The sequence below is a fragment of the Rattus norvegicus genome, chromosome 4 (genome assembly GCF_021556685.1).
Source record: "Rattus norvegicus strain SHRSP/BbbUtx chromosome 4, alternate assembly SHRSP_T2T, whole genome shotgun sequence".
Classification (NCBI taxonomy): domain Eukaryota; kingdom Metazoa; phylum Chordata; class Mammalia; order Rodentia; family Muridae; genus Rattus; species Rattus norvegicus.
In genome coordinates this window covers 37,071,132-37,098,001 of record NC_141537.1, presented here as the reverse complement: position 1 = coordinate 37,098,001, position 26,870 = coordinate 37,071,132, and the positions used below count along the sequence as shown (strand labels likewise).

Here is a 26,870-nt window from a genome sequence, read left to right as displayed (position 1 = left end):
ATATATGTGTATATTACCTCCTGTGGTTTATTTGTAATACAGTTATAACTTCTATAGTTGGTTACCTGCAATCCCAATATTTTAAAAGAATAAAAACATGTTCTCTAAATTCTTCTATTCAACAAGTTTAGGTAAAATATCTTGTTGAGTTTATAGTCTCAAATACCAGTGACCTAAGGAATAAAAAATTAGGGAAATAATTAATTTGAATCTATTTTCATTCCATACACAATATAAAGTAGATAAACAGATATCATATAAGCTGTATGGTTCGGATCAAAAGAAATATTAGGATGCTACTAAATAGAACAATCTTTAAATGTCATCATACATCACGATTACAAATAAAAGTCTATATTTATATATTAGACTTCATATTTATGTCTTATACTATATGGTAAAAAGCTTTAGGTAATTATATTAACTTTACATTGTACTTTTAGGAAAAATAAAAACATATATCTAAGAGCTTGACATTACTTTGAAGCTCATGTTAAGAACACAGTAGGATTAAAAAGAATATCTTAACTTATGCAATATTAAAAAAAACTCTTATAAAATGAAAGCAGCAAAGTTTATAAGACCAGTAATCTCCTGCTGGCAATTTAAGAAAGAAAAGTCATTATTCCCAATGTTTTCCTCTGAATACTGTGACCCGGCAGACATTTAGAACACACATACACTTTTCCCAGCGTTATTCACTATGCCTATTGCTTCAGATCTTAGGTAAACAAGGTTACAACTCAGTCTAGTCTAATGGATCTTAAGTCTTTTGTCAGCCTGCTACTGAAATGAGGCTGTGCAGCTTCAGATCTCTCTCCAAAACCTACAAACAGGATCCTCTACGATCGTAACTTCAAACACAAAATTCAGTTCAGTTCCTACACACAGTATTTACAAAGAAACATGGTACAATTCCTTTCTCTTGAATATGTCCAGTTATGCAGACAAACCAGAGTGAAAACAAAGTCCTTGAACTGGCCCCAATACACACACTTTTAGCAACTTATATCTAAAGTAGACTCCAAGAATGCCCTTGTTTTGCCCAACATCATGTAGTCTACCTTGGAAAAAGAAATGCCAAAACCTGGAAGGGGTCTGACAGCACCATCAAATGGTGTCCTACTTATGATCTTGCATAGACTTCGTAGTCAGAAGTACCTGGTGGTGGTGAGAATGGTTAAGATGATATCCGGAGACAAATGAGAACATTGTAAAGAAAAAATTAAAACTGAAAAAGTTATCATTATGTTTTCCTGAAATTTTACACATTTTTCTCTTTCAAAAGGAAAATAAGTTTCAAAGTATATGGTTTTAAATTGTTTTATTATTCTTTATTTTCTAATGCGCATGCGTGCGTATCTGCCTGCCCCATGCTGCAGCACACTTCTGGGGGTCAGCTGAATCACTGCTTCCAACACATGGGTCCCAAGGACTGACTGCACTTAGGTCTTCTGGGGTGGCAGCCAGCCCCCTTCTTATATGCTGAACCATCTCACCAGCCTGCTCCTAACTTGGATTTTTGAGGAAGACAAGAATGATCTATGTCAAAATCTTTTATATTAAAATACAAATGTATGAGGTTGAAGATTCGTTAAATATGTGTGTACACATAAGCACATGTGCATGTATTCTCCAGTGTGGGTCAGGAGCTAATTCTCAATGTAAAAATTCACATTTTCTCTGAAAGCATATTTAAGCATGAATAAGTTTACATTGATAGATGAACCACTGAATTGGCATTTGGCTTTAAACATGTACAGATTTTTATCAAAAGTTATCAATTCCAGAGTGAAGATACAGGCACAAGGTCTGTTTTTATTCTAAAACCATCTGTACACATAATTTTGACAAAAGCCTAGAAAGTTCTTTCAAATAAACTTTACCCTACTGAACAGCACCAATATTCATGCTCTGATGTTCATATCAGCAGCGCGTTTGCCTCTGAGAAGTTCGTCAAAATCACTCAAAATATCAAATTGCTAAACTGATAGAATGATTTATTTCCCCATTATAGGAAACTCATGAGTGACTTGTTCTGAGGTATTTTTTTGAACTATGAAGGACATCTATTAAAGACTCCACACTTGAAGGTTTCTCTTCAGATGTAACATTTCATGGCTGAAGAGTCTCTGCTGGCACCAGATTTCCTGTTGTATCCAACTGCATACATTTACACGTGCATGCAGATACAGGACACTCTGCATGGTCCCTGAAAAAGGTGAAGTAACAGTTAGGAATCCAAGCTATACACACACAAATATATCTATATACCAATTTTCAAGATGCCACTGGGTTAAGTATAGGAATTAAAACCCACAGTAAAAAGTGCATTAAGAGCATCAAACTAAAAGCAATCGCCAAGGTGAACTTTTAAGAGAAAGTTACTAGAAAACAAACAGTTTTAGTCTATACACTAATAGACCAAAATGGCTTGCTCACAGTTCCTAGGTGATGGGGAAATAGTAAGAGCTCAGACTAGCGCAGTTGAGACAAGGCTCATGTGAGTGTGATGTTAATGAAGATGGCACTGCTCACACTCAATGGTAAGTTTATCTTGAGAATCTCCATTCCAAGAGCTATTCATACCAAAGAATTAATGCAGTAGATTGGTGTGTGTGCACGTGCATATGTATGTATACAATACATTCATAATTTATATGACAAATTGTGAGATGTAAAACACTAAACAGCCTGTCCCCCAGTAGGGTAAAATAAGTTTAATCCTGTCAAAGGGTTTCATATATAAGTATAAAAACCTGAGGCAAGTTCTCAGCATGTAGCTCTGGCTAGTCAGGAATCTGCTATTGTCAGGCTGTCCTTGACCTCATCTCACAAGGATGCACCTGCTTCTGCCCCCATGTGTTGGAATTAAAGGCAGACACCACTGCACCCCTGGCAGAGTTATTACTTTAAAAGTTAAACATTATATAAGGTAATGATGGAACCATTGCTACTACCTTTATTAAGTCAAATAAGCCACTGAGTAAAAACATTTCATCTTTAACTAGACACAAGACAATGATACCAAGAGCCTAAACTATTTAAAAGATTGACTGTTCTATGTCTTGTAATATAAAATTATCAAGGAAAGAAAGAACTGCTTACCTGAACCAACTTAGCATATGTCCGGCATGCCCACCATGCCGACAATTGTGACACCAGGTAAACCAATTGTTAAACTGAGCTAACTTTTTGTCCTTGCTCAAGTCCACTTTTTCATCTGATTTGGATCCACCTATGGGAAACAACATGATCACCATCAGCCACACTGCGGCAGTTTAAGTGCCTTAAAGGACAGCTCTGAAACCGCGTTAAAATATGAGTCATACACCATACTGCAATAAGAATGTCAATGTTAAGATCTAATGCTGAATAACAGTTTACATACATGACCCTATAGTTTTCTTTTGTTTTTGCAGGACATGGTCTCACTATGAATCTTTAGCTGTCCTGCAAAATCCCCCTGCCTCTGTCTCTAGTGTTGGGATGTAGTGTTATGACACCCAGTTTACTATATTTTTAATGATCAGCAAAAATGGGAAACTATACCTTATCCAGACTCACTAAGGAACTATCTGAACTGAAAAACTTTAAACTAAAGATCTTTCCAAAAAGAAATGTAGACTCAGGTTTCAAGTGAGTTTTACTAAACACCAACAGGACAGGTAATTCTCATTTACACAAGCTTGCCTGTTCTACATAATGAGACTTCTCTCAACAAACAACAAAACCCACATCTATTTATTACATAACTGTCAAAATAACAGAAGAGAGACTATAGCTAAGAAGTCCATCGGTCTGGTTTCTGGGCCAATAGTTTATATATTAGAAGTGAGGATGAAATAAGAAAGGAAATGAATGTTCTCAGACACTATCAAAGTATCTTTATGGATACAAGGTTTTGTTAATAGCTGGGAGCATAATGAATTTTAAATATCAAATCTGAAATACCAGTAGGAGCCATGAGAATGGCATAGTTAGAAAAATCACTCATATTTAAGCTTTAATCATCAACTTTAAGTTAGCCAGTATCTATGAGATTACTTAAGTTATCATAAATATAAATGTGTATTTTTAATGAATAGACTAAATTTAATAAAACTTTCAAGAAGAATAATACAGACATTAACTAATATATATTTTACTTGCAACATGTAGGAAAAATGAGTTCAGAGAAATATTTTGTGCAATTGTCATACCAGGACAGCTAGAAACAGGTGTTCCCATATTAATGAGGCAAAGTGCACATCGAGGAAGGGGTTTTCGACAGCCAGGGCAGCTTGTGACTTTGGATTTTGTTGGTGAGCCACTCACACCATACTGACTAAACCCTCTGCCCTGATGAGGCACAGAGGAACAGCTGTAGGAGATTGATTTGCCACAAAAATTACAACTCACAAACACCTATAAAGCAAATGAAAAGAGCAATTTAGTGTGAACTATAATGTAATTATAAAGTCTGATACTGATAAAAGGTTTTAAAATTTTACTTTACACTGCAAAATGATCCAGTGACTAGCTCTCAGTTCATGTCTCCATGTAGAAGTTACATTATTTAGTATTTCCTGTTACCTTTACTGAATTACATTCTTTCTAATACCATTGATAATTGTGAATTACTAGAAACATTAGACCCCAATGTTTTATAATTATCAAGGATATTGGAATGCAAGCAAGGCCACTACAAAATACTCCAGTTGTGGTTTAACGTGAAATGGTTGTGAACACTTGGTCCAAAGCTGGAAATAGGTCTTGATATAGTGGCCAGCTAGAGAAAGTGGGTCATTTGGTGAGGTCCTTCAGGTTTCTTAGCCTGGCCTCACTTGCGGACTGTGGACCCAAAGTGGTCTTTCTCCCATGCTTTCCCCACCATGAACTTCCCCAGAACTGCTATCCCTTAAGCTGCTTCTTATTAAGTGTTTGCTCACAGCAACAAAAAGGAAACTAATGCACCGCTAGCAATCAGTTCAGTGACCATCTTCTGAACAAAATCTTATAAAGGCAACACTGAGCTGAGCTTCCTACTCAAGGTAGCTGAGGCAGAGGGATCAGAAGTTCAAGGCCAGCCAAGTAATATATGCAATTGTAGCCCAAACGGAAAAAGAAAAGAAAGGGCTGGGGATGTAGCTCAGTATGAGATTAACTGCTTAGTGTGCAAGACCCCAGGATCCATTCTGAGGACAAAACAAAAAACATCCCTCCTCCCCCATCCATCATGGCCTTTCTAAGATGAAAAGGAACTGAGGTTCCTGCAATAGTGCCTTAAAAGTTTGGAAAAAGTTGATGAGAGTGAAAACTGCCACAGAAGGAGCTCACTGGGTTTTATGAGAACTCCTCAGCTCTTCGACAGACTCCTCACATATGGCACAATACTATATTATCTTGTTAAAACACCTACTCCAGCAATAACAAACATTTTCTGCTTCCTACAAATTAAAATAGCACCATCCAGTGCTCAGAGTGAAGACAACCAAGTATTTAAATCTGAAGCATGTGATGTTATATCATGTACCTTATGTGATAATTGATCTCATAATAAAATTTCATGCACAGACACAGACATATGTTTTTACTTATTCTACTTTTTAAATCTCCAAATTCTGCTCTACTGAATATAAATAATACATAAAAGCAATATGCAGATGGGACTACGGACAGTTAAGATTCTGAAAGTCTGGCAGACACTGATGAATTTCAGACAGCCCTAGGAGTTAGGGTTTCCTAACATCATCTAGGCCTACTATCCTTTTTTTTTTTTTTTTAACCTCAAGTAAAGTTCAGCTGTTAAAAAATAGGAATTAAAAAAATCAGGAAAAAATAAGAACAAAGTGAAGTCTGGGATAGACAAAGACGACAGACATAAAGTAGGGTGATAGTAATTAATCTGGTGCTCACATGTTAAAAGTTGATTCTCTTAGAACAATCAACTTACCTGTGCTAAAGGCTTGGAACTGGGATCCAATTTACTCCTATGAATATCAAATTCAGCCCGTTTGTGCCAAAACCTCCAGGCATCTAATAAATTTCTGTAATTCTCAATCCAATATTGAACCCTTTCGTCTTTCAGAACATCTAAAGGTGAACCCTAAAAAGAAAACACAAAGTATTTCAAATATTTGAAATGTCCTGGTTTAAATCAGAGAATTCCGGGTAAAATGTGAGTCTGAATAACTCAGAAGTAATAGACTTCACAAACTTCTATCCTAATGAGGATCTGAATAAATCAATGAAAACCTGGTGAATACATCTTTAACTGGGCCTCACTAGAGATATAAGCATGCACATTGTATAAATACTTGACCAGGAAGCAAAATCTCTTTTGAGTTTAAGGAGCAAGCAGCAAATGATCCACTTTTATTGATAATGTAGTTAATCCACTTTTATTGATAATGTAGTTAACCCACTTTTATTGATAATGTAGTTAATCGTGATGAGAAAACCTTTTGTTCTAAGTACTAAAACTTATGGATTCAAAATCTCTGCTTATAATGTATCCAAATTGTACATCAAAACTACTTAATAACATTTAAACCAATACTGAGCCTGGCTTCAAATCTGGTAGTGAAATGCTGCTTTTGAGTACTTTAAATGTGAAGTGCACATAGGCACTAGTACGAAGCAAGCATTGGTTTTCCTTAAGTTTACAGTTCTCATCAGAACATCAATTCTAGACAGTAAGAATATCTCTAAAACGGTTTTAGTGTCAGAGTCGGCAGTCAAAATCTTTAATTCAGGATGTAGCACATTCAAAGAAATAAGCTCAAAGAAAAATATTACAGACTCATGGAAAATAACCCCTTCAACTAGTGAGTAAATAAAGAATCTAACCTGAGAAATGTAATCTATAACAAAGCTGACATTCTATGTTTGAAATGGAAAATAACTGAAATTAGGAATTGCCTCAATACTAGAAAGAACAGATCAGAAAAAAATGCAACAAAGGGGGATGATTTAGAACAATGCATAAATTAAAACAAATTATGCAGTTACCACAGAGAAGTCCATTACTTTGTATGTTAACTTAAATAACTAATTTTAAAAGTACTTTTGGACGTGGGAGAAAAAAATTCCCTGGCTAGTTTAATGGCCAAAGCCAGTGTAGAGAGAACAAATAAACAAACCAGCATTAACTGTCTAACTGAAGCTGGCATGGAAGCATTCCAAGTCACTCAGCACTCAGAGGCACAGTCTGTGATCCCAGCCTGGCCTGCAAAGCCAATCCTGGGCCAGCCAGGGTTAACAATGAAACCCTGTCTCAAAGCAAAACAAAAGGAGAAGAAAAGAAATTGTCCAACTGAAGAGAGGAAAGTAAATAATAAAAAGAAGAAAGAAAATGAACAGAACCCTAAGCTCTGAGTAAAACTTATTTACTATATGCAGAATAAAATGAAGGAAAAAAGGAGCAAGTATGGAAAAGAGAACGATACACAGAAATAATATACAAACCACCCCAAACCTGATGAAAAATGTTAATTGAGAGAGCCAAGAAGCTCAGCAACCAGTACACATGATGCAAAAGAACTGTAACTGGGTACAAAGGTGTCATTTTTTTCTGAGAAAGGGGGCTTCTTGAAAGAAATCCATGGTAAGGTAAAACACCACATACAGGAAACAAGGAAGAGAGCTGATTTCTCAACAGAATCAAAGGAGGCAGAAGAAGATGAAGCACTTCTTTAAAGTGCTGCAGGAAAAACTAAGATAAACTAGATGCTTCTGTTAAAAAGCCAGGACAGTCACCTGTATTACAAGAAATGCTAGAGAATAAACAAGGTGATGAAATAAGATTAAGCTCCGATCCACAGGAAGAACAGACACCAGGAACACTAATTAAATAAAAAGTCTGTAATCTTCTAATTTATAGAACAGACAAATCATTGCCTAAAGCAAAAGTAACAATGTACTTTGGGGCTTAGACTCTATATAGATTAAAATATGTGATCTCTGCACAAAGAAAAGGTGCACCAATGAAATTGCACTGTTAAAACACCTGTGAAATGCAAAGTGTGAGAAAATTCAGTGCTGGATGTGTGGTAGGAAAAAGACAGGCATTACAGCATGCCGGGTCTGAAATGCAGTCTGAGGGGAATGTGATTCTGAGGAGTTCAGGATGCACACTGTGAGACAAAGCACCAGCTTTGGCAAAAACCAGTAAAAAGGATACAGCTAAATGACAATAAAGAATTAAGATGAAATAAAAAACTGATACAAAATAAGGTGGGGGAACAAAGGAACAAAAGGAAAGAGGACAAACAAAATGAAAACAGCATGATGGTGGAGTTAACCTTGGCCACATACAAGGAAAAAAAAAGCATCCCAACTAAAATAAAGCCATTATCATACTAGACTTTTTAAAAGGTCACTCACTTTACGTACTGTCTGCATTTTAACAACATTTTACAAATTGTGCTCTTACCAACCCATCTGCACTCTGTAGCCATATATCAGCAGTTGATTTTAGAGACAAAAACTCATCCCAATGAGAAAATTGTATGGAGGCAAACCCTTTCTCACAAGTGGTGGCTTGATACCTTATATAAGCAGACTGCATTTTGAGCTAGCATTACGTAAGTTCACAGGAAAGCACAGAGAAAGGGAGTGGGGTAAACACATTTCAGTTTGTTCATCAACATAAAGCAGGCTTTCATACAAAAGGACTAAGGCACCAAGGAGTGAGGCACTCCTAACAAAAAAGGCTAAGACCAGCTGGAGGCCAACTATGTGTCATAGCAGTGACACACTGGATGGATTTATGTTCTCACACAAAAGTAAAGTATTAAGTAACCTTTTCCTGGAATCTGGTTTAACCACTGAACAGGTAAAGCAATGAAAAAAATGTTGATGAACTAGTTATTCAAATTACTCTGCTGGTAATAAAATGGACACTGGGGAGTAAAAGAACTCAAGTATAACTTCTCTTCTTCCATTCAAATGAAACCAAAACCACTGTTCAGATCAGGCCAGGGAGTCCTTTATGGAAGCTGGGTTAGACTCGGATATGAGCCCTTAGAGAGAAGTTTCTCTGCCTCCACCTGAGCTTTCCATGAACTCAGACACAGCCAAGACCGGTATTTCGGACTACAAGAAAAACCTGGATAAGCTAATGAGGTGATTAGGGCCAGTAAGATGAAACACACTGTCAACAGAACGATGCAGTCAAAGTGCAAACTCAAAATCCATGTGTAGGGGGGAGCATATGGCCTTTAGTGAGGAAACACGGATCATGTGGAATGAGGCCGGGTTTTTTGAAGCCAGTGTCACCCCACACTAACCTGTAACATGCAGTAGCTTGCTGTTTGGACATCTCCAGTTCTGTCCACATAACTCTCCATCAGGTCCACTCCATCTTTAGTGAGGCCGGTCAGCAAGATGCCTTCCAAATTCCCAGCCTCTTTCATTTCATTGGTCAGCTTTTCAATGTATTTATTTAACTGAAAAATTCATAGTGATTGTTCTGATACAATCTGTTTCACTACATATTTTATAGCTGAGAATTACTATATTTAGAACAATTTTATTCTTGATGGAAATGATTTTAGGTCAGAAACCCTTGCCAAACTCTAATATGTGCTGAGAAGTCTACATCAATTTCAAGTTTCAATATAGTATCTATCCACAATCAATTTAGTTTTGTGTGGCATGTGTGCCCTAGGACAAGTACACAATGCTGTACTCAGGTTTTTCACGGGCTCTAGGGGATTCAATTCAGGTGCCTTGAACTTGCACAGTGAGCACCTTAATGACAGTGCTATCTCCCTAGTTCCCACAATCACTTAAAAAACTGTAGGACATTTCCTATGTTTATAGGTGGCTAATGAGAGAAATGTCCTCTTTTCAGCAAGTTCTTGTCTATTATGGTAGTATATAACAGTATCACAGAATCAGAACTATATGTTTATAATCATCAATAAAAACTATTTCCTTTCCACAGTCTCACTTCATCCCATGCAAACTCCAGCCTGCATTCCTCCACATTTCCCTATCACCTGTCACTATTTACAGCACCGCTAGCCATCTGTGTGCATTCCATCCTCACTACCCTCAGAGGCAGCAGGTAAGTGTGAATATACTGAAAACGGTTCCTGTGTATCACATTACTAAAACCTGAGTTTAAAATTTGTATCTGCTGAGTTTTCTTCAAAATGCAAAAATAAACTAAAACATCAACTCAACATTCTAAAACAAATTTAGTTATTACATGCCTATTTATAATTTCAATATAATAACTGCCTTCTTAGATTTTATATAGAAATCTTATAGGCACATAATTACATGTAAAGATTAGTTTCTTAAGAATAATTCATAGTAAACATTAATCATCTCAAATATAGATTTGAATCAGTTCTCACCTGAGCATCACCAAGGAATTTACAAGCAAATGCCACTCTGTCCCGTACAGCAACTTTGTTTTCATACTGAGGGGCGGGGAGGGGGGAGAGGAGGAGATAATTATACATGCCATTTATTTATAAGTTTATTTTCAAATGTATTACAAAGGTACTGATCAGATGCTGAAAAAAATCAATTGCCAAAGAAGCCTTTCTGATGTTATCATTAGGAAACACAGTACAAAGGTCATTGTCCTGAACAGTAAAGATTTATCTTTCAAACAGACCTACCTAATTCAGTTATATAGATGTAAAAAAGCAGGCCGTTTTCTAACACTAACATAAACTATAACTAGATGTCATGTAATTTCTCTCAAAGCAATTAATTTTAGAAACAGCTACATAAAAATTAGTCACCAAACCTAGAAAAATCTATGACCTGGGTATACCAGTACAGATTTAAAATATTAATAACTTGGGGTTACAAAGATGACTCAGTGGTTAAGAACACCGGGTACTCTTCCAGAGGATCCCGGTTTGATTCCCCAGCACCCACATGGTGGCTCACAAACACCTGCAACTCCAATTCCCAGGGATCCAATGCTTACATCTGGCTGGTCTCCTTAGACAATACTAACATATGGAGCAGACATACATCCAGGCAAAATGTGCATACACATAAAAGAAAAATAAACCTACCTTTTAAAAGCCTACCTATAACTCTTAATGCAAAACCTAAGACTTGTAAACTGACACCCTGTCTCATACTGCTATCTGAGTGGTTTGCAATAGGATAATTAGAGGTAGCATTTTATTCATCAACATTATTTGAAAATTTACTTTGATAATGTTACTATAAATTTAGAAAGTTCCAACAAATTTTGCATTAAGAAAAAATTAATTTATAGGTAGCAAAAAGATGGCTTTCTATCAAAGTCTTTCTTTGAAGGAGTTTTCCTTCTTAAAATCTAATATTCTTTTCATTGATACTCATTACCGTTCCTCAATTATAAAATGAAACTCTATCTTTAAGAAGTGAGTAAGCTCTTCGACTCAGTTGCATGTGCTACAAAAACAAATGGGTTTATCAAAAAATTGGGTCCATTTTATATCTGAGAAAACTAGAGCCCTAAAAGTTAACTGAATAGCTAAGGTTAAACACTGTGGCAGAATAAAGACTTGAGCCTTTTCTGACTTCTAAAGTCAGTATGTATGTACTTATGGTAAAATATAAAAAAATAAAATTACGTAGACATTAAATTAAATACATTCTTAAAAAGTTTGGATATATGAATTTCCTTCTCAGCTCTCGCTGTGGGGATAAGAGAAGGGATCTTATTATAGGTCACTAATTAAATACAGAAATGTAATATTTAAACATTAAGCAATCAGTTCATTTCCTTTTCGACTCTATCACTCTCTAGCTCATGCTGAAAGTTTACTGTTAGCTCAAACACAACAATTAAAATCTTCTGTTTAACAAATGTAGTAATAAGTTTATGATAAATCAATAAAATATATGCTTTTACAGATCTTATAGAATGACAACCACTGAAACAATATACGTCTTATAAACCTTAATAAAGAAAGTTCTTTTCATTACTGGAAAGATGACAAACAGTACAAAGCAAAGTGGCTTTAATGTTTTAAGTTAACAACTGAAATGGATAGGGAAACCTCACTTCATTCTTTCCTCAGTTATGACAAGGGACATGTGACATGTTTATATAGTGACTAAATCAGGAAAGAAACAAAGAGACCTGAAAAACTGAATAAAATACAGATTAGTATAATTAGCATGATTACATGGTTTTCCAAACAGGACTTGTCTCAAAATGACTGTCTATTTAAGATGTAAAGACACCTTAGCCAAAACTAACTGAGTGAACATCAGCTGTCCTCGCATGCAGGCACGCACACAGTATTAAAACAGTAAATACATGTTATGTGTTTACAGTTGTTTTTCGGTAAAGCGTGAAACAGTTTTAGTACTGTATTAACAAAACTATAAAAAAGCAACCCTATTAATTTAAAGGAGGATCTGGGGAAACAAACTAACTCACCAAAACTCCGTCATAGGCCCCTGCTTCACTTGTCAGAAATGCAAACATGACACACAGATAGGGGTTGTTGAGCTGCAAGCGTAGTGTGCTGCACATCTCCCTCCACAGGGAGTTCTTCTCGTCCGTATACCCTGATAAAGCCATTGCCACCACATTGAGATTCAGATCTCCTGCAGGTTAAGAGTACACAGCTAGTCAAAGTTAACAGAAGCTTAAGAGCCCCCTTCCCCATAGTTCTTAAATCCTCAACAGTGACCAAAGGGTGAATTTGCATAAAAAATTAAAACTGTTAAATTTGGTTGAGTACAAAGAAAAAATACATTCTTAAAAACAACTCATATACACATGCATGAAAAGACTGTGCAGTTAAGTACTTTCCCCCACAGTACTGGAGACTGAACTCAGAATCCCACTGGCATGCTCTACTGAACTACTTCCACAGCAGCGAGAAATGGTTAACTTTCAAGTTCTTGGTCCAGCAGTTTCTTATGCTGTTGTACAATTACCTGGTATAGAAATGGAAACAGTGACACCACCTCACTAAAATCCCTGCCAGCGGTACCAGGAAGGTCATCATGCTATGCAGAGTATTGAAAGTAATGCTACTTTACCACATGATCATAATTGCAAAGGTTTCTTTTTTCCTACTTCTAATGATATCCTGATGTACAAAGAGTCAACTGGAGGAAAAAACAGTATTTTGGTATTTTTATTTTAATATACTTAGAAAAACTTCTAGGCCAAAAAGAGCTATCAGAATTGTCACAAAACTGCATGTAGACACGTTCACACAAAGCATTCCTTACCAATGACTTTTTTTTTTTAAAGATTTATTTATTTATTTTGTGTATGAGTACACTGTAGCTGTCTTCAGACACACCAGAAGGGGAGGGACATCAGATCCCATTACGGATGGTTGTGAGCCACCATGTGGTTGCTGGGAATTGAACTCAGGACCTCTGGAAGAGCAGTCGGTGCTCTTAACCACTGAGCCATCTCTCCAGCCCACCAATGACTTTTTTAAACAGTTGTTCCGGGTGGACAGTGCTGCTATGAAGCTGTCAACCAGCTCTTCAGTTCTGCATGGCCTTCTAAGCTTCACTCCACAGGAGAAAGCTATGCTCTCTGAAACACAGCCTTTCTTACACTTTTCTTATGGCTCTTGATTCTAACCATTCTTCCATTTCTAATTAAAACAATACTCCCACTTTCTGTTCTTAATAGCCTTATTATTCACTTTTACAAAAATGCCTAGTCTACTATAAAGTTTGAAAATCTTTTAAACTGAAAGCATACAAATACCAAACTTTCCAGGTATACATGATAAGAAAGTATTCTTTCAGGTTGCAGCAAAATTAAATTAGAAATAGAATCCCTCTGGGGGTAGAGGGTGCTGCATGCTGATCCCACAGTCTCATATATGTTCTTCTTTTTTAATGGCACTACATACCTCTCAAACTGTCAAGTACAGAGGCTTTCCCTGAAGCACAAGCAAAGACGCTCAGGGCAAAGCATTAACTTTTTTAACTTTAGAATGAAACTAAATATATTACAGTCAATTTTATGTTTTTTTTAGAATAGAATAAAACTAGAATGAACTAGAATAGGTTAAAAGTTGGCCAGAACAAGTAAGAATTCAGTACTCTAAGCACTCAGAAATAATTTTCTACATGTATTAAATATAAATAGCAATATACCCTTTAGGAATGTAAGTGAACTACACCTGAAAATCTAGACTGAAATGAACAAACCAACCAACCAAAATTCTTTGGTTTTGACCAATTTGTTTCCCTAAGGATCCTCTGGCAAATTCTCAAAGAAATTTTATCATCACCCCCCTCTGTAACAAAGAACACGCTTTAATTGGACTCAATAAGAAATATTTTTCCAGATCAAAATATGCTTTTCATAAGCATCTTTCTGGTCTACGCAAAAACATCATTTAATTTCATACCAAAAGAGAAAGTACACACTAGAATATATTCAGCCGTTTGTAGTAAGAGTGCTTATAAATGAAGCAGTTCCATTAATCATTCCTTAATGCATATGATCTGTCTTTAAAAGGAAAACAAAGAAATGCATGCTATAAAACTTCTTAGTCATTTAAGAAGCATGTGTTTTTCCTGACCTATTCCAAGACATATATAAATGGCTAGTGTTTACTGTTCAGCTCTATATACTTCCCCTTTGAATAAAAAAGATGTTAATTAGAAAATTAAAAATTGCCCACATCCTTTCTTGAGAGAACTCTATGAACTGCCAATTCTCAGAACATACCCTAATACCTTTTTCTGAAGATGCCCCTTCATTCAGGATTTGGATTGCTCGCCGAATATCCAAGTTGAACAAAGCCACGGCAGCAGCTCTTTCCCATTCTCCTTCTTGTACAAGGGAGTTCAAAAATGGCCCCACATCTACATCCGTTCCTTTCTTTATCCACCCACAAAGCTGTAACGCTAAAATCCTCTCTTCATTTAAGTTCTGAATATCAGTTTGTTTATCCAAGCCACTCCAATTATGTCTGCTGCTTTCTACCATTCCTAAAAACAGAAAAGTTTTACATTGTTTTGTTTATGGTTATTTTGAAATACATTAGGAAACGCTTTACAAAGAAACATTTCAACATTAGAATATTCAATTTCTCAGCATAACAATAGCATAAATAAGCAATATACCACAAATAAAATGCTTTGCTCTATAGTTGAGTTACTAAGAAGCTATTGTTTATATCTAAGTGTTTAGGCGCACTAATCTGAGTCTCTGCTTCAACCCTTTAACCTAAGACAGATCCCTCTGTTATCTAACTCACTTGTTTCCTTTATGTCCTGCAGACACACTTAACATAAGATTCTAGGGAAATAATAGAGAAAATACAATGGGAATAACCTGACTATGTCTTACTCTATTAAGTTAGAAAACTATATATTATCTTTTTAAATGAAAAATAACTCACATTTTCATAACAATATTATCACTGAAAATATGGGAGCTGGTTATAATGGCAAAGTAGTACATTTACGATACTACTTAAAGGGCAAACAGATAAAACATACAAACATGAAGTTCATGAATTCTCTCAACTACAACCAACTCCTAAATCTTCTAGAAAGTTTTATGACCAAATTGTCAAAAATACATTATTTTCAGAAAAAAATTAAATTATGACATAAGAAACCTGAGTATCCATATGCAAACTTCCTTTATTTAGTAATTTATATTTGTAACTTACAACAATTATACGTATCAATGGCACTTATATAAATAACTAGATCAATAGCAAACAGATGAGCTTTTAGAATTCAGTCTGCTGACTGTACACAGAATAAAGTAGGGCCCCAAGGTCCTTGGGGAACAGTTTGGAAACCATATCCTTGAATAATCCCCTTGTGTGGATTTTAAGCTGAATCTGTGATTTGCTTCTTAACAACAGCAGAGAAGAGATGAAAGAATTTTACAGATGTAGCTAAGGTCCTTGGCTGTGAGTGACTCAATAGGGAGATATGTGGTCTAGGCCTGTATTAGTCAGGCCAACCCTTAAAGAGTAAACAAGTATGAGAAGCAGTAGAAAAGAGATCTTCTGTGGTCTTAGAGCAGGCAGGGTTGCTATATTGATAAGGTAATCTGTGAGAAGGCAGCACAGCAAAGAACTGTAAACAGCTTTTAGAAGCCATGGGTGGGGCCTGACCATCACCCAACCAGAAAGAAAGGCATAACTCAGTTCTACAATCACAAGGACCCCTCAGTCTCTTAGCCCCTGGTCATTAAACCCTAAGATTGCCACCTCCACTCCTCCCCACCCCCAGTTAACAAGGATATGTGCGTCCCAATCTCATCCAAATCCAATTCCTTCCCATTCCTAGGATTTTCCTTTATCTCCTACATTTATCTTCAACCTATTTTGTGGTTGCTGAACTTGACCAACAACCACTAGAATTTGGAAAAGTAAATACTCTACCTCTAGAAGGAAACAGCAAAAGTTTAGCTACAATGTTCATTTTAGCTTTGTGACACTTTGAGCAGTGCCTAGTCTTCTGTCGCACGGAGACAATGAGATTCTATAACAATCTATACTATATTAAAGCAGTAAAGGATCCAAAGCTGACTGATTACAATTCATCTGTCAAGGGATCCAAAAATTAAAAAGAGAAAAGTAGCCAGGTGTGGTAGTACATGCCTTTACCCAGCAGTAGAGAGGCAGAGGCAAATGCATGTCTATGAGTTCTAGACCAGCCTAGTCTACATAGTGAGTTTCAGGAGAGCCATGACTACATAGAAAGAAAGATCCTGTCTCAAAACAAAGAAACAGAGAATTAAAACTTAGTTTTCACTTTTAAGTTAAACTTTATATATGTACATTTATGTATATAAATAAAAATCACTTAATCTAAACACTTACAAGGAGTAAAAGTAAGTCTAAGCTCTCTACTATACCTAAAACTCATACTTCTAAATAACTTGTGTGATTATCACCTTGATGGTGGTTTGTGATAAGTCTAAAATACTTTCCATGTTCATATTTATTTTAAACTGTATCGTTTTGCTTTATGGAGAAATTGTAAGGTGGGTTGTTTAAAATTAATTACATTGGAAATTATTATTTGGTGGTGCTGTAGACAAGCCCTGGCCTTGGCTATGCTAGCAGGTTTTCTCACTGAGCTTTATCCCTAGCCACCAGTTTTTCTCTGTGAGGTGGGGGATGGAGAGGTTGGATATGGAGCATGAACTCAAGACTTCATGCAGGCTAAGTACCAATCTATTACTGAGCAACAAACGCTCTCATACCAAAAGTACTTTTCTCCCCCTGAGCCAGGTTCTCAAGTAGTCCGAGATGACCTTACACTTCCGAGCATTCTGCCTCCATCTCCCAGGATTTGGAATTACAGGGTTCACCAACACACAGTTTTATGGAGTGCTGGGAATTAAACCTGGAGCTTCCTGCATCCTAGGCACATATTCCCCAATTTTTTTTTATTTTTAAACAGACCATTTTTAATTTGATGACTTGAACTCAGGCAGTTCAGAGATTCTTTCTTAGCTTGGCAACTATCCTATGGGTAATTAGGATTTTCAAAAAATATGATACCATGAATTTCAAATGTATCATTGTATTACAACTTTAACAACTTTAAACATATTGGTGTGGGTAAAATGGCTTAAACAGTTAAGTTCTAGGTACAGGCCCAATGACCCTGAGTTCCATTCCCTAGAATTCACATAAAAGGCCAGATAGAAAGTATGTGTGATTCCAGCACTCCTATGAGAGATGAGCGGTAGAGAGGAAACTCATCATAGCCTGGTAGTATAAAGTTCATAAACCGTCAGAGAAACTTCTGCAAGGTAGATGGCTAGAACTGACTCCCGAAAGTTGTCCTCCGACCTCTACATGTGCAAACCCACTCACACATACACACGATAGAGAATTGTATCTATAATACTGTGAACATGGTTTTTCCAATCAGCATTTAAACATGCTTAAGTCTTATGCTGAAACCAAAACCAAAGCAACAACAGCCCTCCCTCCATTCTAGGCTAGCTCCTGCTACTAGTTACCATTTTACCCTCCCTATGTTTTTAATTATTTATAATTGATGATTTCATGTGATGCTGTTTAGTTGTTTCAGTTAATTGGATCTAAAGTGTGAAGTGACTTCTTACTCTTGTCTACACAAATATATGATTCCCATGTGTTTTCTACCTCACCACCATTCTCTCCTTTCTGGTCTTACTCTGAAAAGTTTCATCTATCTCATAAAATATCAGTATTTCTAATATACTGCCCTCTGGTTATATTCTGCCTCCACTCTAGACTCTTATCCCATTGAACAATACTCTAAGTTTTATCAACATAGTACTTAAATCTTGGTAGCTGTGGTTTGTAACTCACAAATCATGGTATATTTAAGTTTATATATGGTGATCATATATATGCCTGCCTTTTTACTTCTGTTAATAAATAAAGCAGTTTCTCATTAAACTTGCTCTGTTATTTCTTTTGATAAAGGTTACTCTTTCTGGTATAGCTCTAATGGGAAAAACACCAAAATGAAACAGATCTGAAGCTGTTTATCTTTCAGCACTGTATATCAAAATAATTTTAAAGTCCTCAAAAAGAAAACCCACTATTTAACTGAAGTGTTAAACAAACTCTAAAACGACAACAAAAACCATGTTATTGTGTATTCTGTTACCTGTATCATAATGAAGAAAATCCTATGAAGAAAATCTACTTATTTCTACGATGGCTTTTACCAAATAATGTGAATTATACTTTTAACCTGGATGGAGTACAAATAAACTAATAATAATAATAAACAATATAACATCACAATTAATTCTAGTAAAAATAGAAGAACGAGTGCTTAAAGCAACTACCTTAAAGGTTCTTTGGAAGGTGAGGGGGTTCTAATTTTTAAGTAGTTTATCAATTTAAATCTTAATTTTTTCCATTGGCTGATTCTTTCACTTACTCAGCAAGGACTTCCAGGCATTCTTCAGGCTAGGCCATACTTCATATCATATCATAGTCCTTATGAAAGTATTTAGAGCAAATAAAAGGGATCTTCAGCCAAGATTCTTTTACTTTAGTCTTTACAAAACAAGATGCTGTGATAAAATTCAAACCAACAAGCAGCATCTTATAAGTGAACTTGTAAAGCACCTCTCTTAAAGTGGGTCTTCAAATAAATACCACAGAATCATAAATGAATAGATTTTTTAAAAGATCTATGGACATCAAAGAATCAAAGTTCCTTCCATGAAACATTCCAGACACAAATACACTCAATACACTTAATAATTCACTAAAATATCTAATCAGAAAGCCAAAAGGGATAAATGATATTTCTGTTCACAGTCTTTTAAATTTTAAATAATCTTAATTTTAATCAAATAGGGATCAAATAAGAGTACAAAAGTCACAAATGTACTTAAAAATATAGAATTTTCTTACCTAATGATGATTTTACTATTGATTTAATTCCTGCATAAACCAATGATCCTTTGTTGCCTGGAGATTTTTGATCCATCTCTTCTGTATACTGCTTCATAAGTATTTAAATGCATAGGAAACACTGGCAATTATGCATAATAAAATATTTCAAAATTAAAATTACTTTAGTTAGAAGCCAATTCATATAATCTACACAAATAAGATAGTTTCACTTTACTGACCACTTTTCTTGCCCCTATTCTACAAACTAAAACTTTAGAAAATTTTAAATAATTTTATCACAGAATTTCAGATTATATAATTTGTATTTGTATATAAAACATTTAGCATGCTACCCAATTTGCCTGTTACCCAACTTAACAAAAAGGATATAGTGCAGAGTATACCAGAGTGACTTGAGCTGTGGGTCTTCATTGCCAGCTAAAATGTGGTTTCTCCATACCTGTTCGGTATCAAGTCCATACCTTGATAAAGCCCGAAGGCGCATTTTTGTTGCTATATCTTTTTCTAAGGTATTATCACTTTCTTCTTCTGCACACTCATACAAATGGCGACCACAAGCCCACATTAAAGATGTAATCGGGCTCCAGGCAAGAGATATCCTTTCAAATACAGTGAAGTCAGACATTGTTCGGTTGGGAGTCACAACTATCATTCGATTTTGACTCGTTGGGTGCCATGCAAAGGAAGCAATGTAATTGTCACAAGGTTGCACACTTCTTTCAATTATTGTGGGCTCAGTTTCATCCCCAATGGGAGTGGGTGTGTGCTGCATATCATACAGCCTAATAATATTACTATCCCTTGTTAAAGTAGCAAGCAGGCCTGTCCTAGTTGGACACCATGCTACTTTTGTTAAGGGCTTTGGTTGTTCAGTCAAAGTCAAAACTGGCTTCTCAAATTTTCTAAGATCCCATATTGCAACCTGACCTTCATAGAAGGAAGCAACACGATCATGGAAGTAAGGGTCCACTGTCACTCCTTGAACAGCTTTTGTATTTACAAACATCTTCTGGCTTGTGTTCCGAAGATCAAATATGGCTAGGTTACGATGCATGCCAGCAAGAAGAAGCTTCTGGTCTCGTGGAAGCCAACAAAGAGATAGACAAGCATCATTCTGCCCTAACTCATACAGTGGTTTTGTTACTAATAATGTTGTTTCAGCTTCACCTGCTGAAAGTCTCACTTTTTCCATGGGAACAATATCAGGAGTATATTTGCTGCAGATATCCCATATCAGAACTGAAAAGTCAGCTCTGTGTTTGTCTAGACCAGCAGCAAGCCAGTTACTATCCAGTGGATTCCACGCAAGCGTATTGCATTGTCGAGCATGTTTTGGAACAAATTCTTTTCCTATCAAATCTTTAAACTTAGAGTTATGATCTTGACCAAGACTTGTAAGTACAACTCGACCATTTGCTTGTCCAACTGCTAGGAGACACTCAGGATCATAATTGAGATACCACGCAACACATTTCATATAGGGTGTATCTGAGTTTATTGACAGTAATGTAGCTGCAGAGTCTTCAGATAAACGTAATGATCCAGCTTTGAGTTCTGAATTCACAGCCGATTCCACATGATAAAGGCTCAGCTCTGAGTCACATACAACGAATCTATCAACCTGGTGTGGTGCCCACAAAATATCAGGCTTGGTACCGCTCATGTTTATTGATGGGCTTAAAAAGTCCAGTCAGGTCCATTCACTGAAAGTGTTAAAAATACGAGGTTTAAAATAACAAAACCACAATCCTTATGTTCAAATCTCTACACAAGAACTTTCTTTTTCTCTGTGTTTGTAATTTTTCTCTCCTCATACAGATTCAGGATGATATTCTTTTGATTAAAAATGCAGACAGAAGAATAACCACTTCCTCCAATAAAGTGATCTAGTAGGGATCTGAGAACTCTATGCTGGCTTTATTTCCCATGATGAATTATCCTAATTGTACAGTTACTAGGGCCTTCAAATTAACCTTGGGTTATAATAACTTCACTATGATCAGTAAATTAATAAGTACCATACCATGATGGGGGAAAACTTAAAAGGAGGATGACTCACAATACTAAGTACAGGTTAGAGCAGCAGCATTTAGTGGACCACTTCTCAGTGGTAAATGTTGTCTGTACTAATATGGGAATGCCTAACCACAGAGCTACTGAGCACTAGTAACTCCCTCCCTCAGTAATTTAACTACCTGGATAAAATACAAAGGACAACATAAACCTGAGGTATAACACCATGCTACAACGCTGGCTTCTTCGACTTTCAACATTAAAAATCAGGCAAAATAAAAAATGGAATATATAAAGGAGATATGAGATTTATTCTAACTTCACAGGATTTTTAGATTAGTACTTGTCAAATTCTACTCATTCATGGACCACCTATAATGCTACTAGTCTCTTTAAACTGATTCTTTTTCAAAAGCTAATCAACTTTAACCTCATATGTAGTTTCAGCAACCATGAGTAAAGTGTATTGATTATATTTTAATGTACATTAAAATAAATATATTATAAAAATGTGTTTGATTGTATTTTATCTAAAAATCATCTCTTTATAATCAGCAGTACACATGCAACACATTTAAGAAAATGAGTTAGGGGACCATTAGAGGTTCTTAGTTTTCAATTTTATAAGCTTATATAAACTTTAACTAAAACTGGAATAGTTTTAAAATTTTTTGTTTGAAAAATAAAGGTTGGATGTAAATATTAAGTACTACCAAGAGGTTGGCAAGAATAGGTTAGACACAAAATTAACAAAACATTTACAAATCTCACTGTGGTTATTTTCATTTTTCAGAAGGTGAACATACAGTCCCCATATATCTACTACAAGTATCAAGTATAGAGATGAACATACTTTCCTAATAAAGATATTCTTTAATAAATATTAAACTGTCACATAACTGCTTTACTTCCTGATCTTGCAAACATTTTTAGGCATGAATTCTTAATATAGAATTTTATAAACTCGACAACATATTTATCTAGCTTTTAAGAAGTCTTTTATTTTTAATTATGTACATATGTGCATGTCTGTGTACTTGTGCACATGAATGCAGCACCTTTAGAGGTCAGGAAACAGTGCTGGATCACCTGGAGATGGAGTTACGGGCTATTGTGAGTCACCTGATGTGGGAGCTGGAAACTGAACTCATGTCCTCTGCAGGAGCAGAGTGCTATAACTTCTGAGCCATCTCTCCAGTTCCCATATAGTTTAGATGATTAGAAAATAAAATTCAGAAATTCTCATACTGACTCTATTTTCTTCTTTAACATTTCTGAACCCTGGGATCAGTCACTTCAATTATATCCTTAATATCACTTCTGACTTTTCTTATTTCCTTTTTCACTTTGTCGTATGTCTTTCCTTTATCAGAAACTATTTACCTCTTTCCCTCCTTGACTAGGATACTACATTAAACATATTCTCAAGGTTCTGTAGACTAATTATAAGAGATCAAGGTACGTATAATTTCTAGTCTGTGATACTAGCTCATCAATTCATCTTTCTACTCTGATCCTTTAAAAGTCAGAACAACCTTTGTCTTGTGCATGTGTGAGCATGTATGGTTTGTGTTCATGTGTACAGGTGAGTATATATAGGCCCCAAGTCATGCTAGATGTCTTCTTCTAGCAAGTAAATTTTCATCAATTATTTGAGCTGTTCATACACACAATGTATTTTGAACATTCACTCTTCCTCCTTACTCCTCCCAAATTATTTAAGATAACAAGTTCAATTTACATACTTTATTTTTTGAGGCAAAGTCCTTTACTGAATTTGGAGCTCACTGATTTGCTGGCAATACTAGTTGGCCAGCAAACCCAAGGGATCCTCATGTCTTTGCCTCTTCAGTGCTAAAATAATGGGTATACATTACCATGCCCAGTTTTGCACATAGATTCTGAGGATCCAAATTCATGTCTTTATGGGTATGTAGCAAGCACTATACTAAGTCATCTCTTCATACTAGAATAATCATTGTATAAAACAAGCAAGCAGTTGACACAATTAATTTACAAATCTATAATACCTTCAGCCTCTACCTGTTGCTCTGACCTCCTGGGATACCCTTGTAGTGTTTTAGCAACACTGATTTTCTCTTCAGTTCCTTGAATTTACACCTTTCTCCAGACATCTTACCTTTGCAAATGATGTTCTCCCTGGCTGACACGCCTCTCACTTTTGGCTAAGAGCCTCAACTTTTATGTTCTCTTGTCTAGAAATATATTCTCATCAAATAGTATTCTTTCTTTAAACCTCGCAGCTGAGTCTCTTGTACTAGATTAGGCCTTCTGATACAAAAGATGAAATAGCTTTTGTTGCTACTGTACTTCTAACACACAGCACAGAACTAGCCAATTAGTTGGTGGTTAAGATCTACCTCATGAAGCTATGTGTTCAGGGGTCCATGACCACTTCTCACCACTATCATTTCAAAGTCTCATGCTTTCTTCATGCTTCCACTTTTTCCTACCCTCGAATAATCAACATTTCTTTTTTTTGTAACGGAACATGACTCTAAGCCAAAAACAAAGCTCTTACAGTTATAGTTGGTTCTAGAGATGGGAAACCCAAAAGTAAGGCATCCTAAAAGTGGACTTCTCTAATACATTGTACTCTGTTTATCCTGTAGCTGTTTATTTAGCACATTGTATGCACTACGCATTGTTCTCAACTATGGGAATACAGTGATAGACAGGGGCAGATAAAATCCTGTTCTAACAAAGCTGCATTCTAAAGAACAGACACATACAATAGAAAAAAGTTGAAAACTGAAAAACGAGGAAGAAAGAAGGAAAGAAAATCATATAAAACAGCAAAGAAAACTAGATACTGCCAAGTGTAAGGGATAGGGCCCATACCTAGATTCTCACAAAGAAAGGAAGCTTCTTAACCATGTCTTGAGAAGCTTGCTATGTCCCTGAAAAAACAGAAAAGAAAAACTCAATACTTATATAAACACACTTTAACCTAGGATTCCATCCTACAATCTTACTCCTGATACAAATTATATGGTAAAACAAAACAAAACAACCATGTAGAAAAATCCAATTGAAAAGTGTTACTGTAAGCTAGGTGTGGTAGTGTGCACCTTGATCCTGGCATTTGGGAGGTGGAGGGAAATGGATCAAGTGTCAGAGTCGACCTCAGACACATGAGATTCAGTCTCAAAAACAAAGAACAATAAGGTTGCTGTGTGTGATGGTTACTTTTAATCACTAACTTATCACAATCCAGAAGCAACTGACAAGAGAATCTCAAGGAGTGATTGTGTGGATCAGGCCCGCATGTGGCCCATCTTGATTATATTAAGTAGAGGAAGATCAACCTATTGTGGGTGTGCCAATCCAGTAGGCAAGTAGATCCTGAGTTGTCTGAGAATGGAAAAAGCTGGCTGAGTAGGAAGCATGTACACATATTGATTCCCGCTCCTAACTACAGATGTGACTAGCTGCTTCAGGTTCCTCTCATGTTGACTTCTGTAGAATGATGGACTGTAACCTGGAAATGTAAGCTAAAATCAAACCTCTTCCTTGAAGGTGCTTCTGCCAAAATATTTTATCACAGCAACAGAAATGAAACTAAGACACTATAATTTGAACAGTTTGATTTACATGATGCTCAATGAAGAACCAGTTAGCATTCCTGACGCTGTGCCAGTAAAATACTGTTACCACTCATAAAATTATGGCAGTGACACAACAAAATCATAGAGCTTTTGAGTAAGAAAGGAACTAATAAATCCTTCTCACTTTGTGAGGGACTGAACACAAGAACAGATGTTTTGGGTTTTTTGTTTGTTTGTTTTTTGTGCCAGATCTGTCAATTTCCATCTTAGATCAATGGTGAAGAAAAGATCGGTTTCCTAATTGGCAGGGCCCAGTGCAAAATGAAAATGTCAAGAAGCGACAGTGCAGCCATTCTAAGTGCTATGCTCCTGCATGGGGCTGCACATTACAAAGATGGCCCTAGAAAACCAGTATGTCTATAACCATCCTGTTAAGACATCTCTCACTCTATACAAATGAGATCTTGCTTATTAACATACATAATATGAATCTGGAGGAGAGCAAAAAACAAAACAAGCAAACAAACAAAATCAACAACAAAAAACAAACAAACAAACAAACAGTAAGGGCTCAGAAATTCTTTCAGCCACTTGTTAGCTTAGACCATTACAAGTCCCTTACTACTTGGGTACCATCTATGTAATTTCAACCTCACAAAGTTCTAACATCAAAGATGATGAGTCCTCTGCTTCATACAGATGTTGGCGTCCCTACTGTTCTTTCAACCAGTCCTGGAAGTGAATGCTTTCAGATGCTGGAGACAACTGCAAAAACCATGGAGGTAAGAGTTGACAATAATTTAGGTCCTCACCTTCAAGTTTAGTAAGTGTTCATTTCCCTGAGCAAATGAAAACCATCAGAGAGTCCCTGTTCACCACCAGAACATCCATAACACTATCCAAAAGGAATTCAGTGAGGAATTCACCTATAATTCTCTAGCAGGCGCATTTCAAAAGTAACAAATAAAATTTAGAACGTCTTTTAATTTAATCTATCTAATTGAAAAATAGTTAAAAATATACAACCAATGTAAAAAAATTAGCCAGGTTTTTATTTTTTTATTAAATCTTGGGAATGCACTCTGTACTTTTCACTTATAAGGCACCTCAACCCCACGTGGCAACTGGACACACATTCAAAACACTATAATAAAGCAAAACCTTCAATTATATGCTTTGGGGGTTTGTCTTCTTTCTTACCGCGCTAAATAAACGATAGCAGTTTCAGGAAATTTGCAGTACTATCATCTCCAAAAAAGACATTGCACATCTATATTTTCGTAAAAATATAGTTATTCAAAAGAGCCGACAAGAGTAGTCATTTGCTGAGCAATTCAGCAGAGAGGCTCCATTCCTCTTAAGGAATTTGCATTATTCGTGTAGGTAGGGAACAGAGCTCACGGGGTGACAGGCCCTTTAACAAGGATTTTATTGGGTACAACTGGAACTCATCGTGTTGTTATTCCGGGTAAACCAAGAATCGTGACTCCCACAGTTCAGACACCTGGCTCGGCAGCGGGGGACGCGACTCCACACTCCCGCCGCGGCCGCACGGAGGGCGGTCGCCACGCGGCCGCGGGACGCCCGAAGGCTCCACACGAGGCCCGCCAGCCGCCCTGTGCCGTGACCATCCCACTGACCAGAACGCCACCCTCCGGCGAGGCTCTGAGGAAGCTGCCGCGACTGCGGCCCTGGGCCTCACGCAGACACCCGCTCCGGGCCGCACTCACTGACCTGAGGAGGTGGCGTGTCGCCACACAGACGTTTCCGGCCTGTACGCCGCCCCCCCCGCCGCGGGAGACGGGCGCGGGCAAGATGGCCGCCGAAGAGCGGGCGGTGACCCGGGCCACCCGCTGGGCCCACTACCAAACCTCTTCAGCCGCCTCGGAAGCAGACCTCCTCGCCGCGAGCCCCGCCTTCCTCTCGCTCGGCACCGCCCCTGGGC

The 26,870-nt window shown here is 36.7% G+C and overlaps 1 protein-coding gene across 2 annotated transcripts; it reads right to left on the bottom strand.

Moving 5' to 3' along the window:
• Positions 1-1,307: 1,307 nt before the first annotated feature.
• Positions 1,308-26,870, bottom strand: Mios (meiosis regulator for oocyte development). Of its 2 annotated transcripts, NM_001173554.1 has the most exons (12): positions 26,660-26,870; positions 24,219-24,277; positions 19,713-21,046; positions 19,341-19,439; positions 14,677-14,931; positions 12,392-12,561; positions 10,350-10,415; positions 9,273-9,431; positions 5,936-6,088; positions 4,203-4,407; positions 3,109-3,238; positions 1,310-2,212 (listed from the first exon to the last, which is right to left on the bottom strand). In NM_001173554.1, exons 3-12 carry the CDS (start codon positions 21,004-21,006, stop codon positions 2,116-2,118), a joined length of 2,628 nt encoding a protein of 875 aa, NP_001167025.1. In that variant the 5' UTR covers positions 21,007-21,046; positions 24,219-24,277; positions 26,660-26,870; the 3' UTR covers positions 1,310-2,115. The 2 variants fall into 2 exon arrangements, with proteins under 2 accessions (XP_087514105.1, NP_001167025.1); XM_087657979.1 differs by lacking the exon at positions 24,219-24,277 and having other exon boundaries at positions 1,308-2,212; positions 26,660-26,850.